Source organism: Amia ocellicauda, unplaced genomic scaffold (assembly GCF_036373705.1).
Source record: "Amia ocellicauda isolate fAmiCal2 unplaced genomic scaffold, fAmiCal2.hap1 HAP1_SCAFFOLD_144, whole genome shotgun sequence".
NCBI classification, from domain to species: Eukaryota; Metazoa; Chordata; class Actinopteri; order Amiiformes; family Amiidae; genus Amia; species Amia ocellicauda.
In genome coordinates, this window is record NW_027102707.1 from 62,192 (window position 1) to 82,714 (window position 20,523).

The 20,523-nt window shown below is 41.1% G+C and overlaps 1 protein-coding gene across 3 annotated transcripts in view; it reads left to right on the forward strand.

Moving 5' to 3' along the window:
- Positions 1–13,304: 13,304 nt before the first annotated feature.
- The window catches only part of LOC136722694 (probable polypeptide N-acetylgalactosaminyltransferase 8), a 51,834-nt gene continuing 44,615 nt past the window's right edge, over positions 13,305–20,523 (forward strand). For 2 of the 3 annotated variants that reach the window (XM_066697450.1, XM_066697449.1), the window contains exon 1: positions 13,307–13,862. In XM_066697450.1, coding sequence (XP_066553547.1) covers positions 13,676–13,862 — 187 coding nt within the window. In that variant the 5' untranslated portion in view covers positions 13,307–13,675. Of the gene's footprint in view, positions 13,863–20,523 lie in introns of all 3 variants that reach the window. The other variant, XM_066697451.1, reaches the window with a different exon arrangement.

Consider the following 20,523-nt stretch of genomic DNA (forward strand, 5'->3'; position numbering starts at 1 on the left):
GACTCTCTTGCTCTGAAGCCAAGGGAGGAGGATGAAAAGCCATCAACTCAATAGGCCTGTTGACATGGAATGGAGACAGCACTTTTGGGAGGAACGCAGGGTTAGGCCGTAGAGTGACCGTGGAGACATCTCCCTCAAAACTGACACACTCAGATGAGTTCAGTGGCTCAAAGGTTGCTTGGGAAAGTGCGTCCAGCACTACATGAAGGAGCCATGCGGGGAGTGAAGGGGTGCGAGGAGGCCGCAGCCGTCGAGCTCCCTTTAGAAACTGCAAAGCCAAGAAATGAGAACCAGGGGGCTCACCATCAATCCGGACATGACATGTGGAAATGGCGGCCAGATACACTTTGAGCATGGACGGGGACTTGCCCTGGTCCAACAGCTCCTGTAGAAATTGCAATATGACCCCAATAAGCCAATTCATTGGGTCTTGACCGCCGTCTTGGCACCAGGTGCTAAACGTCCGCCAGCGGTAGGAATACTACATAGTGGGCAGTGTGTGGACTCTGCTGAGGCAAAGAGATCCATGTCCGCTCTGCCGAACCGGCTCCGCAAGTTGCTGTATCACAGACGGGTGGAGGCACCATTCTGACACAGGGGGTCCTCCCCGAGAGAGGAGGTCCACTGCCGTGTTGGCCAGGCCTGGGAGGTGAACTGCTCTGATCGAGTGGAACTGTGGCTGCACCCACAGAAGCAGATGGCACACTGCGCGACCGGAGACCCCCTTGCCTGTTGATATAGGCGACCACCAAACCAGCACATCTGTCCCGCATGACCGGCAGGAAATGAAACAGTCCAAGGAGTACAGCCTGGAGGGCCCGTGCTGGCTCCGTCCACCTGCCTCAGACTCCACGTCCGTCGCAGACTGCTCCCCAACCCTGCTTGGAGGCGTCTGTCGTCATGACTGCTCGGCACACCGAGGGTTAAATTATAAGGGCTCCGCCACCAACGGAGTGCCTTCAAGCACACCGGAGTAGCTGTGACCCGGCGTGCTCGATCGCGGCAAGGATGCATCCTGAGAGACCTGAACCACTGCAGCGTCCTCAACTGAAGGAGGCTGAAGGGGAGGGTCTGTGTTGCAGCCGCTAAGAGGCCCAGCAGCCTCTGGCAAAGGGACACCCTGACAGGCACTCTCAGTCAGAAGAGGGAGAGACACGTGCGTATGGAGGCAACTCTCTCTGGCGCCAGCATAGCTATCATGGCAATGGAATCGAGGCTCAGTCCGAGGAACTGTGCCTGCTGAGTTGGCATCAGGCGGCTCTTCTCTCGATTGACCCAAAGGCCCAAAAGTGCATGGAGCTAGCGACAGGCTGAAGGGGAGAACACCAAACTCGAACGCTCGGCCCTCGAAGACGAAGTGAAGAAACTTCCTGTGCGCCCGTGCAATGGGGATGTGAAAGTAAGCATCTTTCAGATCTTTTCAGGTTCCCACTAACTTTTTTCTCCCCCTATTTTGGGATGCGGTGCAAAGCTCTTCTGTTAAGTTGTTTAGATGTAACATCATTAATCGTTCACTTTTTGAAATATTACTAATTATATTCTTATCCTTCCAAATGTAATTAGAGAAAAAAAATTCAAGATGATTTACGATATTTACATCACTGTCTTATAAATTGAATTGTGCATACGTTTTTTGAGTGGTGCCCAGTAAATACATTTACCTTTGTGTTTAAACTTCTTTTTTTACATTTTATTTTTAAAAATATAAATGTTAAACTATTGTAAATTAAATGGGACAATTAACAGTTGTTAATGTTCCAATTTAATTGACAGTAGTTTAACATTTATCAATTTAAAAGTTCAACAATTTAACTTCATTATTTCATTTCCTCAATTGCTTTAGCAAAATATCAGCTTTATAACATTATCAAAACAGAAATCACAAATACTAATAAAGAACACAATGCAACATTGATTTTTAAAATATATTTATTTAAAGCAGAGTAGACAGAATTTACAGAAAAGTACAGCAACGCTCTCACTGTCCCTCTTGTCAAACTTTGAACTCTTGTAGCAGCTTCCCCAGATGTTGACCATCAGTAGGAGTTTGACAATGAAAGAAGCTGTTCACGTTATTACCCCATTATTTTGGAAAAAATACAAATCTGTGTGAAAATATGTATTATGTATTAGGGTTATGTATTAGGGTTTTGATAGTTTTTATGCAGTTATGTGATTCTCATTATCATTTTAAAAGCAGTTTCACTCTTATTGAAGATGTAAGATCGATGTTAGTATATGAGCAGGTCACAATTATACAGGTGTAGTGGGATAATTTACTTTTATTATGTGATAAGCACTACTAATTAGAATTACAAAATTAAGACTACTAAATGTTAATAACAGTCCAAGATTGGAGCTAATCCCACCACCCATGTGTTTGCTAGTATTTGAGTTAAATGTTTGATTCTTGTATCAGACAGGCAATTCAGCTGTAACATCAGGTTTAAGCACACATATTGTACACTGTGTTATGGTATACAGATATACACATAATATTTAAACATTAGATTTTAAAATAATTTATCCACTTTAATTGCATAATTGTAACACTTTTAAATGTGTTAGTCCTTAACCGTTAATTTAGGGTGGTTTGTTTTTACCCTGCATTCGTAGTCTTTTATCCTTAACTAACTGAGTGAAATTCTGATAAAAGTTGTTTTACAATGGTTTACAGTTAATTTAAAGTGGTTTGACATTCAATTAAAAAAAAAATTCAACCTTCATTATCATCGTTTTTTAACCGTCAGAATTTACGGAAATTCTGTTAAATGTTAACTTACAGTTGTGAACACTGATTATTGTTACAGTTAATTAACCTTCAAAACTACGGACATTTTTCACAGTTTCGTAATTATTAGATACTAAGTCATAACTATGAGATACTAAGTCATAATAACAAGATACAATGTAATAATTACGAGATAGCAAATAGACCAAAAAAAGAAGAAGAAAATGGGCGCATTTTTTTTTTCGTGGCGTTGCTTCAATACTTTTCTATTAATATATTTTTTTAAAGCTCAATGTCTCATTCAATCCGGTTACTTTAGCTGCACGATTCAGTGAAACGTAAGTTTCGACCGCTTTCAACAAATAACTACAGTTCCTCTCAAAGAAAGCATCGGGTCACTTCTTGGGTTTCTCCCAGCGCAGATCAAGACTCTTGTATAGCAATTCGTTTCTATGTCTCCTCTCTTTTTAGGCAAACCATTTTTAAATTTAGGATTTAGGATTTTGTATTATTATTCTAGACTGTTTTAATGTTGTGCCTTTTTATACTGGTACATCACCCTGCTTGGTGATTTTGGCTAATGTTTAAGTTTGTGTTGGTTTCTTGGCTAGTTTCAACTTTGAGGGTGTGGGTTATTGTAATTACTTTATGCAAATCTGAAACACTTTAGGGGAAGGTTACTGCATTCAGCAATATCACAGCTGTTATTTTCTGTCTAGAGCAACCTAGAATAATTTGCATGTGGACCTGCAGTGGGAAATTAGTCTTAAACGGGAGAAGATTTACTTGAAGGAAAATATGAGAGTGGTGTGGTTGTATAGACTCTGTTATTTAATACTATTAGTCAGTGTAGCGTGTGTCCTTTTGATCACATCAAAAACACGGGTAAAACATGAAACTGAGCTGAAAGAAGCACATCTAAATGGGAAGGACACCGATATTTTGGGGAGAATTAACCGGATGGAAGCCACCATCATTGAACTCTGTAAGTTCTGATTTTATTCCCCATCCCTCCAAATAACAATAATAAATAAAACATTGTTTCCATTCATTAATAAAATGATAAAATGATAGTGAAACTATGGTGTCGAAATATTAGCTTTCAAGTATTTAGCCAACTATAAAATATTGTTGTTACAATAAAATATCTGAACATATAAAGGTATTAAAGTAAATGCAACACTTATCGCTTAAGACGTTTTCAAAGATGTGAAGAAAATGGCAAACTGTTGAACTACTTAGTATTTTAAAACCGTATCACGAACATTCCAATGTTGTTTTCCTAGTGTGTGTGTATTATCATATATATATATATATATATTGTTGCTATATTGTTATATTGTTGCTGCCACCACCTATTTATACCTGTATGGTCTGGTTACTAAATACCATGGAAGAATAAAATCGAGTCAGCCAAGAAAAATACTTTACATAGAGATCATAGAAAGATACAATTGTACACTCATTGTAGCACAGGTTCGATAAAATACACAATGCACGCACAGGTATGTTTCGATGGGGGGAATAATATTACTAACAACCAATATAGTGCAAACATCAAATATAACACCACAAGGTGCAAATCACAATACCACACGAGACAAAACTGTCAAATAACCACGTCTATGCAATATAAATCCCACTAAACTGTACCCGCACCTTAACCTGTAACTCTGCTCTCGCAAACAGAGCGCTCTCACGTTATTTATAGACAACTAATTAACACCGTTCACATTTTCACACGCTATTAATTACGACACAATTGAATAGGACGTCCGCCAATCATTACAAACACACATAAAATACATATATATATGGATAGCGACCCAAGAAGCACAGCTCGCTGTACAGGCTCTTTGAGCTCGGGACCCCAAGACGGACTGATGAGACACAATCAATTTGATTTATTCTGTTCACATGTTCACAGCCTACAATATGTCACAAAGACATGTCTATATCTAACAGCGAAATCGCTGATGATTAAAACTAAATAAAGTATAATATAAATCACAGAAAATAAACTAAACACCTACTCTAAAATCCTAACACATCTCTAAAAGCTATTTAATTAACCCCGCTCCAAAAACTCAATAAAAGCCCAGCAGCAACCGACACAAAACAGAATTTGCATTAGAATTCTACGTGCTGCTTCTCTCGCTCCGTCCGTTCAGAGCGCACAGTTACAATCCATCCACCCGGTGCTACTCCGGACTGTTTCCAGTCCACACACGGCGGCACTGCGGAGCTCCAGAGCAGAAAAGCCTTTCCCCTTCATCCGTATCATGGGTTCCGTCAGCAGTTAGTGGGATTTACTTGGTTGGGATTTCCCTGCTTCCTGTTCCATCCACCGCTGCCGATCCCCAGTCTCTCTACTCTCAGTACCGAACCGGTTTCTGAACGGGTGTTCGTGGGCGCTCCAGCTGTGTTCTATCAGGCCCACTAGCGAGCAAACTAGCTGTAGCTGTAATTTGCCAATTCTAGAGTTAGGGTGAAATTGCAGGGGATTGTTGTATGAGCTGACAAATGTCAAACTCAACTTTTCCTACCGTTATTGTTTCACAGATTTAAATCTTATGTTTTTTCCAGATTTAAGAAATAATTAAAGCTTCTACTCTACATTCATGAATATTTCGATTTATAAAATATTTAAATGCTAAATGCTTGTTTCTTTCTTCACTCAAAAGTAGGCTGTAATAACACCAAACACGTGGGAGACAAAATGTTTTAGAATTAACAAATAATACATGATTCACACATTTGAATGCATGTTATTTAAAACAAATACATGTATTGTTTATTGCACTTAATTAATATACTAGCTTTGAATACATTGGTCTTAGACTGACAGGAACTATGTACATCGGTTTTGGTAGTCTATAACATCTCCCACCTACCTGTTATTGCTTTCTTCAATCCCTTTGGCCTCTCCTTTCTAAGTATGTTTTTTTTGTAAGGGGTGACTAAACTTACTTTTCTTCTTGTCTTTCTTGTATGGTAGGTCATTTGTTCTGATTACCACATATCTAAATTAAAGCATGTTGTTGAAATACTGGGATTTCCAAAAGAGACTGAACAATGCAGATCATTGACGAACCAGAAACCACCCTAAAGATCATGAACAGGTTTTCTTAGTAGACTTGACTTGACAAGTTACAAGTCTACCTGAGAGTAAAATGTTCTAGTTGCAATACAACTTATTCCTTCCTCCATGAAGGCCAATAGTCAGCCTGGCAAGCATGCCAATCATATGACAATGTCACAGAGATATTTTTAATCTAAAGTGGTATGATTAGTCTTGATCAAGCCAAATCCATGTGTAGAAAGAAATGGCTGTAGACTATAAACTCTGCATATTGAATCATGTCTTTTTCTTATTATAATGATTTGTATTGGGTTCATGCAATACTTCATACAGTACCAAACAAAGATACATGAATATGTAAAATGTAGCAATATCATGAGCTTGTTTAGCACAGTGTGCTTTTTAAGACAAATAAAATGTAACACTGATGAGATGTGTATATATTATTGTTAAGGTACAACTTGACTGCCAGTCAAAACCCTTCAGGTACATGTGGATGGCTTCCCAAGTTTATCACAGCAACAATAGGAACCCTTCAGTGCACTACGAGCCCGGGAAGTAAAGTCACCGACACAATGCCAGATCGTTTGTCTTCAGTTTATTTTTGCAACAACACACACTTTTATACATGTCAGAAGTCTGATTGCCAAGAGTTCCGGGGCAGGTACATACAGATATTACAAACATATTACAGATCTAGTTGCTAGGCAGACATGAAATGTGTTCGATCTCATGAGTCATAACATTCATAACACACTCAAGAGTTTCAGTTGACACAGCTGCACGGTTTTCCTCCCAAACCTTAAAAAATCATACAATGCATCTCCTTGACATTAAAATCCTCAAAACTACCTTCCCTCGGATATGGCATAACTTGAGTCTCCCCCGCTGGCCCACGTGCCGCTGGACTCTGCTCTGAGGGGAGCATCTCTGCCCTGACTACAGACGAGGGCCGCAGACAGGTAATCTGGGAGGAGGACCATCTATTACGCCTATTATGAAGTTGGAGGCGGAGCTCATGGAGGGGGAACCGGCCTTGCCCCCCCCACTCCTTTGAGTGACAACACTCCTCCTCCTCCTGTGAGTCAGGAACGGGGATTTTGAGCTGTGAGAGCCAGAGGGTCGAGGACTGCTTGCAGGTCCCCTGGCCCTCTGACCCCACCTCCCCAAGCTCCAGCTTTGAGAGGGAGCACCGGCTGCAGCAGCCTACATGGGCCCTCCCACTGCTACCGGACCTCTTGGACAAGCTGAGAGCCACCTGGGACTGTCCAGCAACAGGTCTATGCCAGAAGCCATTGTGTGGCTGAAGCAGGCCCGGTGGACTTCCCCAGAGTGAACTCCACCGTCTCCACAATGGTCTCCTTAACAGATAGGAGAGTTCAGAGTAAGAGAGAGGTGAGAATGAAGAAAAGGAAGATCGGTTAATAGGAGATTTAGCAGATGTCCATGAGAAGTTGAGAGAAGTTGAGTCAAGGGAGAAGGGGGAGAGTGGAGATTACAGCAGAAGGTGACACCCCCTGTCCTTGCGGGGTGAGGGTGGGGTGCTCCCACAATGCTTTTGTCCTATTATGCAAATAGTGGGAGCAGCACCTCTCTGAACACCAGGAGATAGTGCTACACTGCCACCTCCCTGTCCTGTGCTCGATGGTGAAGTCGTAGCCCTGCAGGATCTCCAGCCATCTCAATTCTTGAAGTTGAGAAGTCAGGTCCGCGAGGTGTGGTCCATCCAGAGTCTGAAGCTGGTGCAGTTCGGGGAAGGGGTGGTAATGGAGGATGCACTGCACCACAGCTAGGATCTCCTGCCGTGTCACACAGTAGTTTTGCTCTGCCCAGCTAAAGGCACTGCAGAAGTAGGCCACCACCCTCTCTCCCACCACCTCTTCCTGTGACAGCACAGCCCAGGCCCCATGTTGCCTGAAGTGTCCAGGATGAAAGATTGATGGGGCTCAGGGTATTTGTGCTTTTTGGAGTTTGTTTATTTGGGTAAGAGACAATGCTTCTGGTATTTTAACAAATACATTACAATACAATACATTTGTTATACATTACTACCATCTTTATTTTTTGTTTCTTCTTTGGGGAACACAAACTTTATTACATTTTTTTAAATACAAAGTGCAATAAAGCTATATGTAAAACAAACTTTAAAGTGCAATAGAATTATAAACAATACACAATATCTTCAAAGTGCAATACAACTATATACCACATATAACAAGGTAAGACAACCACATACAAAACAAAATCTAAAATATTTAGTCCAGTGAAATGGGTTCTGCAGTGTTTTTTCTAACAACGCCTGCGCCAATTGAACCAAGAACGGAAATCAAGTCTTTATTCAGGGAAGCAGAAATTGCAGCATCGCATTTCCTCTGCTGTCTGTCCATATTAAACTATCTTTCTTTGGGTTCTCAGTCAGCCTGCATTTCCTGCTGTAGAAATTGAAGGTATTTGTCATCCTTCTCCTAAATAGCCTGCACAAATTCTTTCCCCAAACTAGAGGTTTCCGATCATTATCGTTTGCCTGAAAATAAAATGTTAAAAAGTTAGCACAAAGCTGCATGCACCTGTAGCGTAAGGTACACTTATAAATTTCAATTAAAGAAGTGAATTTATAGTATCACCTTATCACGAATCCTGAACTCAATTTCTGTAATAATTGACACCAATTCCAAGGATATAAATTGTCAAATTTATTCAAAAACAAAGACTAAATGTAGCACTACACTAATTATACAAAAGGGAAAAACTAATTAAAATTCAACTCTAGATCAACAAATCAAAGACAAATCACTTCCGTGACCAAAGACCATGGGATTGCATATGATAACACACAAATCGTTAAACAAAAAAGGTTATAAACACATTGACTACAATACCGGTTAGTAAGACGAAGGTGAGTCTCTCATTAGTATTAGTAAAAATCCTAACATATCTCTGATGGACAGAGTTAATATTGTTAAAATGTATCTTTTACCAAGATTTAACTATCTTTCAGGCTCTGCCAATTCCACTTACCCATGTCTTTTTCTCATGCCTTGTGTGGGAGGGTAGGGCTCCAAGAGTCAGATCATCTATTCTTAATCTACCATACAAATTAGGGGGTCTAGGCCTAGCTGATATTAAGCTATACTATTGGGCAGCACAACTCAGACCTATTAACCAGTGGTTTGGCAATCAACCAGCTTCTTGGGTTAGGATTGAGGCTTCTGACATTTCATGCTACAATCTAATGTACCTTCCTTACTTTGGGGTTAAGTGTGTTAGAAAACTTACTGACAACCCATTAATACTTAATTCAGTTTGAGTATGGAAGGCAACACACAAATACATTAAGTGGAATTGTTCCCTTTCGCCTTTTGTGCCTATTTGCAGAAATCCATCTCTTCATATTCAATGATGGGACCTGGGGTATACAGGAATTCAGACACTTATTTCAGGAAGGATCACTTTCCTCTTTTAATCAGATCCAAGTTCAAGTTTGGAGAGGGTGTTTAAAGAGTCTGGGAGCTCGGCCAAACTTATTTCTAAACTGTACTCCTTGCTGGTGGACCCTCTCCCTGACAGTACTAACCATCTTCGTAGACAATTGGAGGAATGTATTCAGGAAGAAATTAGCCTGGATGACTGGTCTCTTATTTGTGAAAATGCACTTACAATAGAAAGGCCAGCTGCTCTACTAGTGCATCTAGGAACGAGGCCGTATATCTCCTTTCACAAAATATGGTGAGGGCAATAAAGCAACTTGTGTGCCTTCCTCACATTAACGTGGCAGTAAACCTCTGATCCTGGAGGAGCGGGGCCACAGACCCACTGAATAACACACGTGCGTTCTGTACTAAATTTGCTTTGTGTGTGTGCAGAGAGATGCATCTGGTACAAACTGGTAGAAGCTGGTCTCAATATGTGCTCTTTGGTAACCTCATGTACGGGTGAGGAATTTGGGGCCTCTTCACCAGACTGGGAGAGGAAAGGCAGGAGCCAGAGCCTGTAGGCTACTGGGGCTCGACTGCAGCCAACACCAGGTTTCCAATGGAAGGGACCGGTCCCGTCACATCCAACCTGTAGAACCGGGCAAATGTAAGCAGCGAGGTCCAAGCTGCAGCCGCACAAATGTCTACCAAGAGGGTGCCTTGAAGGGCCCAAGAGTCAAGTGGGCCACCAGGTGTTCGGGCACCGGGTCCCGGTGGACTTGTAGGCCATGGTAATGGTGTCCACAATCCAATGCGAGAGGCACTGCTTTGAAAGTGCCTGGCCCTGTGTCCGCGCTCCATAAGACTAAAACAGTTGGTCTGAGCACTGAAAGTCCCGTTCCAAATAGCACCTGAGGGCCCGACTCTCTTGCTCTGAAGCCAAGGGAGGAGGATGAAAAGCCATCAACTCAATAGGCCTGTTGACATGGAATGGAGACAGCACTTTTGGGAGGAACGCAGGGTTAGGCCGTAGAGTGACCGTGGAGACATCTCCCTCAAAACTGACACACTCAGATGAGTTCAGTGGCTCAAAGGTTGCTTGGGAAAGTGCGTCCAGCACTACATGAAGGAGCCATGCGGGGAGTGAAGGGGTGCGAGGAGGCCGCAGCCGTCGAGCTCCCTTTAGAAACTGCAAAGCCAAGAAATGAGAACCAGGGGGCTCACCATCAATCCGGACATGACATGTGGAAATGGCGGCCAGATACACTTTGAGCATGGACGGGGACTTGCCCTGGTCCAACAGCTCCTTTAGAAATTGCAATATGACCCCAATAAGCCAATTCATTGGGTCTTGACCGCCGTCTTGGCACCAGGTGCTAAACGTCCACCAGCGGTAGGAATACTACATAGTGGGCAGTGTGTGGACTCTGCTGAGGCAAAGAGATCCATGTCCGCTCTGCCGAACCGGCTCCGCAAGTTGCTGTATCACAGACGGGTGGAGGCACCATTCTGACACAGGGGGTCCTCCCCGAGAGAGGAGGTCCACTGCCGTGTTGGCCAGGCCTGGGAGGTGAACTGCTCTGATCGAGTGGAACTGTGGCTGCACCCACAGAAGCAGATGGCACACTGCGCGACCGGAGACCCCCTTGCCTGTTGATATAGGCGACCACCAAACCAGCACATCTGTCCCGCATGACCGGCAGGAAATGAAACAGTCCAAGGAGTACAGCCTGGAGGGCCCGTGCTGGCTCCGTCCACCTGCCTCAGACTCCACGTCCGTCGCAGACTGCTCCCCAACCCTGCTTGGAGGCGTCTGTCGTCATGACTGCTCGGCACACCGAGGGTTAAATTATAAGGGCTCCGCCACCAACGGAGTGCCTTCAAGCACACCGGAGTAGCTGTGACCCGGCGTGCTCGATCGCGGCAAGGATGCATCCTGAGAGACCTGAACCACTGCAGCGTCCTCAACTGAAGGAGGCTGAAGGGGAGGGTCTGTGTTGCAGCCGCTAAGAGGCCCAGCAGCCTCTGGCAAAGGGACACCCTGACAGGCACTCTCAGTCAGAAGAGGGAGAGACACGTGCGTATGGAGGCAACTCTCTCTGGTGCCAGCATAGCTATCATGGCAATGGAATCGAGGCTCAGTCCGAGGAACTGTGCCTGCTGAGTTGGCATCAGGCGGCTCTTCTCTCGATTGACCCAAAGGCCCAAAAGTGCATGGAGCTAGCGACAGGCTGAAGGGGAGAACACCAAACTCGAACGCTCGGCCCTCGAAGACGAAGTGAAGAAACTTCCTGTGCGCCCGTGCAATGGGGATGTGAAAGTAAGCATCTTTCAGATCTTTTCAGGTTCCCACTAACTTTTTTCTCCCCCTATTTTGGGATGCGGTGCAAAGCTCTTCTGTTAAGTTGTTTAGATGTAACATCATTAATCGTTCACTTTTTGAAATATTACTAATTATATTCTTATCCTTCCAAATGTAATTAGAGAAAAAAAATTCAAGATGATTTACGATATTTACATCACTGTCTTATAAATTGAATTGTGCATACGTTTTTTGAGTGGTGCCCAGTAAATACATTTACCTTTGTGTTTAAACTTCTTTTTTTACATTTTATTTTTAAAAATATAAATGTTAAACTATTGTAAATTAAATGGGACAATTAACAGTTGTTAATGTTCCAATTTAATTGACAGTAGTTTAACATTTATCAATTTAAAAGTTCAACAATTTAACTTCATTATTTCATTTCCTCAATTGCTTTAGCAAAATATCAGCTTTATAACATTATCAAAACAGAAATCACAAATACGAATAAAGAACACAATGCAACATTGATTTTTAAAATATATTTATTTAAAGCAGAGTAGACAGAATTTACAGAAAAGTACAGCAACGCTCTCACTGTCCCTCTTGTCAAACTTTGAACTCTTGTAGCAGCTTCCCCAGATGTTGACCATCAGTAGGAGTTTGACAATGAAAGAAGCTGTTCACGTTATTACCCCATTATTTTGGAAAAAATACAAATCTGTGTGAAAATATGTATTATGTATTAGGGTTATGTATTAGGGTTTTGATAGTTTTTATGCAGTTATGTGATTCTCATTATCATTTTAAAAGCAGTTTCACTCTTATTGAAGATGTAAGATCGATGTTAGTATATGAGCAGGTCACAATTATACAGGTGTAGTGGGATAATTTACTTTTATTATGTGATAAGCACTACTAATTAGAATTACAAAATTAAGACTACTAAATGTTAATAACAGTCCAAGATTGGAGCTAATCCCACCACCCATGTGTTTGCTAGTATTTGAGTTAAATGTTTGATTCTTGTATCAGACAGGCAATTCAGCTGTAACATCAGGTTTAAGCACACATATTGTACACTGTTTTATGGTATACAGATATACACATAATATTTAAACATTAGATTTTAAAATAATTTATCCACTTTAATTGCATAATTGTAACACTTTTAAATGTGTTAGTCCTTAACCGTTAATTTAGGGTGGTTTGTTTTTACCCTGCATTCGTAGTCTTTTATCCTTAACTAACTGAGTGAAATTCTGATAAAAGTTGTTTTACAATGGTTTACAGTTAATTTAAAGTGGTTTGACATTCAATTAAAAAAAAAATTCAACCTTCATTATCATCGTTTTTTAACCGTCAGAATTTACGGAAATTCTGTTAAATGTTAACTTACAGTTGTGAACACTGATTATTGTTACAGTTAATTAACCTTCAAAACTACGGACATTTTTCACAGTTTCGTAATTATTAGATACTAAGTCATAACTATGAGATACTAAGTCATAATAACAAGATACAATGTAATAATTACGAGATAGCAAATAGACCAAAAAAAGAAGAAGAAAATGGGCGCATTTTTTTTTCGTGGCGTTGCTTCAATACTTTTCTATTAATATATTTTTTTAAAGCTCAATGTCTCATTCAATCCGGTTACTTTAGCTGCACGATTCAGTGAAACGTAAGTTTCGACCGCTTTCAACAAATAACTACAGTTCCTCTCAAAGAAAGCATCGGGTCACTTCTTGGGTTTCTCCCAGCGCAGATCAAGACTCTTGTATAGCAATTCGTTTCTATGTCTCCTCTCTTTTTAGGCAAACCATTTTTAAATTTAGGATTTAGGATTTTGTATTATTATTCTAGACTGTTTTAATGTTGTGCCTTTTTATACTGGTACATCACCCTGCTTGGTGATTTTGGCTAATGTTTAAGTTTGTGTTGGTTTCTTGGCTAGTTTCAACTTTGAGGGTGTGGGTTATTGTAATTACTTTATGCAAATCTGAAACACTTTAGGGGAAGGTTACTGCATTCAGCAATATCACAGCTGTTATTTTCTGTCTAGAGCAACCTAGAATAATTTGCATGTGGACCTGCAGTGGGAAATTAGTCTTAAACGGGAGAAGATTTACTTGAAGGAAAATATGAGAGTGGTGTGGTTGTATAGACTCTGTTATTTAATACTATTAGTCAGTGTAGCGTGTGTCCTTTTGATCACATCAAAAACACGGGTAAAACATGAAACTGAGCTGAAAGAAGCACATCTAAATGGGAAGGACACCGATATTTTGGGGAGAATTAACCGGATGGAAGCCACCATCATTGAACTCTGTAAGTTCTGATTTTATTCCCCATCCCTCCAAATAACAATAATAAATAAAACATTGTTTCCATTCATTAATAAAATGATAAAATGATAGTGAAACTATGGTGTCGAAATATTAGCTTTCAAGTATTTAGCCAACTATAAAATATTGTTGTTACAATAAAATATCTGAACATATAAAGGTATTAAAGTAAATGCAACACTTATCGCTTAAGACGTTTTCAAAGATGTGAAGAAAATGGCAAACTGTTGAACTACTTAGTATTTTAAAACCGTATCACGAACATTCCAATGTTGTTTTCCTAGTGTGTGTGTATTATCATATATATATATATATATATTGTTGCTATATTGTTATATTGTTGCTGCCACCACCTATTTATACCTGTATGGTCTGGTTACTAAATACCATGGAAGAATAAAATCGAGTCAGCCAAGAAAAATACTTTACATAGAGATCATAGAAAGATACAATTGTACACTCATTGTAGCACAGGTTCGATAAAATACACAATGCACGCACAGGTATGTTTCGATGGGGGGAATAATATTACTAACAACCAATATAGTGCAAACATCAAATATAACACCACAAGGTGCAAATCACAATACCACACGAGACAAAACTGTCAAATAACCACGTCTATGCAATATAAATCCCACTAAACTGTACCCGCACCTTAACCTGTAACTCTGCTCTCGCAAACAGAGCGCTCTCACGTTATTTATAGACAACTAATTAACACCGTTCACATTTTCACACGCTATTAATTACGACACAATTGAATAGGACGTCCGCCAATCATTACAAACACACATAAAATACATATATATATGGATAGCGACCCAAGAAGCACAGCTCGCTGTACAGGCTCTTTGAGCTCGGGACCCCAAGACGGACTGATGAGACACAATCAATTTGATTTATTCTGTTCACATGTTCACAGCCTACAATATGTCACAAAGACATGTCTATATCTAACAGCGAAATCGCTGATGATTAAAACTAAATAAAGTATAATATAAATCACAGAAAATAAACTAAACACCTACTCTAAAATCCTAACACATCTCTAAAAGCTATTTAATTAACCCCGCTCCAAAAACTCAATAAAAGCCCAGCAGCAACCGACACAAAACAGAATTTGCATTAGAATTCTACGTGCTGCTTCTCTCGCTCCGTCCGTTCAGAGCGCACAGTTACAATCCATCCACCCGGTGCTACTCCGGACTGTTTCCAGTCCACACACGGCGGCACTGCGGAGCTCCAGAGCAGAAAAGCCTTTCCCCTTCATCCGTATCATGGGTTCCGTCAGCAGTTAGTGGGATTTACTTGGTTGGGATTTCCCTGCTTCCTGTTCCATCCACCGCTGCCGATCCCCAGTCTCTCTACTCTCAGTACCGAACCGGTTTCTGAACGGGTGTTCGTGGGCGCTCCAGCTGTGTTCTATCAGGCCCACTAGCGAGCAAACTAGCTGTAGCTGTAATTTGCCAATTCTAGAGTTAGGGTGAAATTGCAGGGGATTGTTGTATGAGCTGACAAATGTCAAACTCAACTTTTCCTACCGTTATTGTTTCACAGATTTAAATCTTATGTTTTTTCCAGATTTAAGAAATAATTAAAGCTTCTACTCTACATTCATGAATATTTCGATTTATAAAATATTTAAATGCTAAATGCTTGTTTCTTTCTTCACTCAAAAGTAGGCTGTAATAACACCAAACACGTGGGAGACAAAATGTTTTAGAATTAACAAATAATACATGATTCACACATTTGAATGCATGTTATTTAAAACAAATACATGTATTGTTTATTGCACTTAATTAATATACTAGCTTTGAATACATTGGTCTTAGACTGACAGGAACTATGTACATCGGTTTTGGTAGTCTATAACATCTCCCACCTACCTGTTATTGCTTTCTTCAATCCCTTTGGCCTCTCCTTTCTAAGTATGTTTTTTTTGTAAGGGGTGACTAAACTTACTTTTCTTCTTGTCTTTCTTGTATGGTAGGTCATTTGTTCTGATTACCACATATCTAAATTAAAGCATGTTGTTGAAATACTGGGATTTCCAAAAGAGACTGAACAATGCAGATCATTGACGAACCAGAAACCACCCTAAAGATCATGAACAGGTTTTCTTAGTAGACTTGACTTGACAAGTTACAAGTCTACCTGAGAGTAAAATGTTCTAGTTGCAATACAACTTATTCCTTCCTCCATGAAGGCCAATAGTCAGCCTGGCAAGCATGCCAATCATATGACAATGTCACAGAGATATTTTTAATCTAAAGTGGTATGATTAGTCTTGATCAAGCCAAATCCATGTGTAGAAAGAAATGGCTGTAGACTATAAACTCTGCATATTGAATCATGTCTTTTTCTTATTATAATGATTTGTATTGGGTTCATGCAATACTTCATACAGTACCAAACAAAGATACATGAATATGTAAAATGTAGCAATATCATGAGCTTGTTTAGCACAGTGTGCTTTTTAAGACAAATAAAATGTAACACTGATGAGATGTGTATATATTATTGTTAAGGTACAACTTGACTGCCAGTCAAAACCCTTCAGGTACATGTGGATGGCTTCCCAAGTTTATCACAGCAACAATAGGAACCCTTCAGTGCACTACGAGCCCGGGAAGTAAAGTCACCGACACAATGCCAGATCGTTTGTCTTCAGTTTATTTTTGCAACAACACACACTTTTATACATGTCAGAAGTCTGATTGCCAAGAGTTCCGGGGCAGGTACATACAGATATTACAAACATATTACAGATCTAGTTGCTAGGCAGACATGAAATGTGTTCGATCTCATGAGTCATAACATTCATAACACACTCAAGAGTTTCAGTTGACACAGCTGCACGGTTTTCCTCCCAAACCTTAAAAAATCATACAATGCATCTCCTTGACATTAAAATCCTCAAAACTACCTTCCCTCGGATATGGCATAACTTGAGTCTCCCCCGCTGGCCCACGTGCCGCTGGACTCTGCTCTGAGGGGAGCATCTCTGCCCTGACTACAGACGAGGGCCGCAGACAGGTAATCTGGGAGGAGGACCATCTATTACGCCTATTATGAAGTTGGAGGCGGAGCTCATGGAGGGGGAACCGGCCTTGCCCCCCCCACTCCTTTGAGTGACAACACTCCTCCTCCTCCTGTGAGTCAGGAACGGGGATTTTGAGCTGTGAGAGCCAGAGGGTCGAGGACTGCTTGCAGGTCCCCTGGCCCTCTGACCCCACCTCCCCAAGCTCCAGCTTTGAGAGGGAGCACCGGCTGCAGCAGCCTACATGGGCCCTCCCACTGCTACCGGACCTCTTGGACAAGCTGAGAGCCACCTGGGACTGTCCAGCAACAGGTCTATGCCAGAAGCCATTGTGTGGCTGAAGCAGGCCCGGTGGACTTCCCCAGAGTGAACTCCACCGTCTCCACAATGGTCTCCTTAACAGATAGGAGAGTTCAGAGTAAGAGAGAGGTGAGAATGAAGAAAAGGAAGATCGGTTAATAGGAGATTTAGCAGATGTCCATGAGAAGTTGAGAGAAGTTGAGTCAAGGGAGAAGGGGGAGAGTGGAGATTACAGCAGAAGGTGACACCCCCTGTCCTTGCGGGGTGAGGGTGGGGTGCTCCCACAATGCTTTTGTCCTATTATGCAAATAGTGGGAGCAGCACCTCTCTGAACACCAGGAGATAGTGCTACACTGCCACCTCCCTGTCCTGTGCTCGATGGTGAAGTCGTAGCCCTGCAGGATCTCCAGCCATCTCAATTCTTGAAGTTGAGAAGTCAGGTCCGCGAGGTGTGGTCCATCCAGAGTCTGAAGCTGGTGCAGTTCGGGGAAGGGGTGGTAATGGAGGATGCACTGCACCACAGCTAGGATCTCCTGCCGTGTCACACAGTAGTTTTGCTCTGCCCAGCTAAAGGCACTGCAGAAGTAGGCCACCACCCTCTCTCCCACCACCTCTTCCTGTGACAGCACAGCCCAGGCCCCATGTTGCCTGAAGTGTCCAGGATGAAAGATTGATGGGGCTCAGGGTATTTGTGCTTTTTGGAGTTTGTTTATTTGGGTAAGAGACAATGCTTCTGGTATTTTAACAAATACATTACAATACAATACATTTGTTATACATTACTACCATCTTTATTTTTTGTTTCTTCTTTGGGGAACACAAACTTTATTACATTTTTTTAAATACAAAGTGCAATAAAGCTATATGTAAAACAAACTTTAAAGTGCAATAGAATTATAAACAATACACAATATCTTCAAAGTGCAATACAACTATATACCACATATAACAAGGTAAGACAACCACATACAAAACAAAATCTAAAATATTTAGTCCAGTGAAATGGGTTCTGCAGTGTTTTTTCTAACAACGCCTGCGCCAATTGAACCAAGAACGGAAATCAAGTCTTTATTCAGGGAAGCAGAAATTGCAGCATCGCATTTCCTCTGCTGTCTGTCCATATTAAACTATCTTTCTTTGGGTTCTCAGTCAGCCTGCATTTCCTGCTGTAGAAATTGAAGGTATTTGTCATCCTTCTCCTAAATAGCCTGCACAAATTCTTTCCCCAAACTAGAGGTTTCCGATCATTATCGTTTGCCTGAAAATAAAATGTTAAAAAGTTAGCACAAAGCTGCATGCACCTGTAGCGTAAGGTACACTTATAAATTTCAATTAAAGAAGTGAATTTATAGTATCACCTTATCACGAATCCTGAACTCAATTTCTGTAATAATTGACACCAATTCCAAGGATATAAATTGTCAAATTTATTCAAAAACAAAGACTAAATGTAGCACTACACTAATTATACAAAAGGGAAAAACTAATTAAAATTCAACTCTAGATCAACAAATCAAAGACAAATCACTTCCGTGACCAAAGACCATGGGATTGCATATGATAACACACAAATCGTTAAACAAAAAAGGTTATAAACACATTGACTACAATACCGGTTAGTAAGACGAAGGTGAGTCTCTCATTAGTATTGTTAGTCAGACATTAAATAACTACGCAGGTTAGTATTTATGTCAGGTAACTTCTCGTTATATATATATCAGTCTCATTTACGTTTAGGTGCCGAGAAAGATCCTATCATTACTTGTTACCACAATTTCCCTTAACTGATTATTATTCAATGATTAAGGATAGGCAGGGCCACCTAAAATCTGGTGTCTATTAACTTGTGTCAATTTCAGACTAAACAGTTAAACAGGAATGAGAAGATATTTCTTGGCGTTGACAGATTTTATTTCTAAAATTATCAACAAAACAGTTTAATGCAACACACATTTATATTTAAGAAAACTAAATGATATTACACATTCTAGAGTTATGAATCACAGATTAACATTTCTAATTGATTTCTCAAATGTCATGAATCACAAACTCCAAACTGTTAAACTTATCTGAACTTCGTCGCAGAGAGGCCTCTCTGGCTTCGGGCTCAGATAACAGCACACGGCACGAGGTCTGTGTGGTTTGGAACAAAGGCAGTCCGGTTCGGCTTTGTTCAAGAACTTCCACTCAGTCGATGCACTTAGAAGTTGGGGTTTCGCGAATGTAGAGTCTTTTCCAAACAGATTTTCCACTGGTTTGAAGGCTCCAAGGTTGTGCACAAAATCTTCTTGGCAAGCAGGGTCTCTCACCATACTTATTTGAAGACAAAGTCTTTGAGGAAAGCAGGGCCCTGTTTGGTTCCAAGGGTCAAGTTTCTTAAGACTCAAACAGCTATTTAAATGACTGACACTTTCGTATACAGTTGACTTAGTCCAGCTGTAAAACTCCACTGATCAGGTGGGCACAGGCGGGCATGCGCAGTCTGTAAAGTTCTTTATTTAATAAAGTCCTTTAAAAGAATTCTTCGTACGGCTCAATCTCCTTCTCCCAGTTTAACTCTTCTGTTGCCGGCAAAGACTTGGTTGGTTTCTGGTTCCGGTTCGGGCAACAGAGCTACAGGTTGAGCTGTGGCAGTGAGTTTCTGGTTCAGGTGAGAGAGAGCGAGAAAGAGACTGTGCGCTGTTCTTTATAGTCTGTCAGATCAATAGGTGATTGGTTCCTGAGTTATTGAGATTGGATTTCGGTTTCAGCCCCCAGTGTCCTATTGGAGGGGGGCTTGATTTATGACTGATGTTAATCCATGCCATCTTTTGGAAATGCCGGTTGGCCCGGGTTCGTAGCTCTATGTCGGGATTTCGGCTCTCGTCCATTTCAAAGAGTTTTTATTACCTACAGGCCCCCTTCCCCAGACATCTCACAGGAGGATTCCAAACTATTTGGCCTATTCTCGGTGCCATCCACCCAAGACTGTCACTTTTGATGTAAACCAGTTCCCAGCTGATGAGTTAAGGAAATCTGATAACTTTGGGGGGGAGAAGTCTTCTTTAGATCAGTGCTTCAGCTCAGAGCTAAAATGCTCTTATCAAAATACAGCCCCGCCACGTAACGTTACACTGGTGATATGCACATTGTATTAATGTTACGATGTTGCATTCCCATGTCTGCCTTAGAACTGTAATGTTCCCACAACTGTGTACTCCTTCAATCCACAATGAATGCACATTCATGAACACATGGAAATATTTGGCATCCCCCTTGAGACGGGTGATGGGGTGCAAAATATTTCAGTATACCCGCC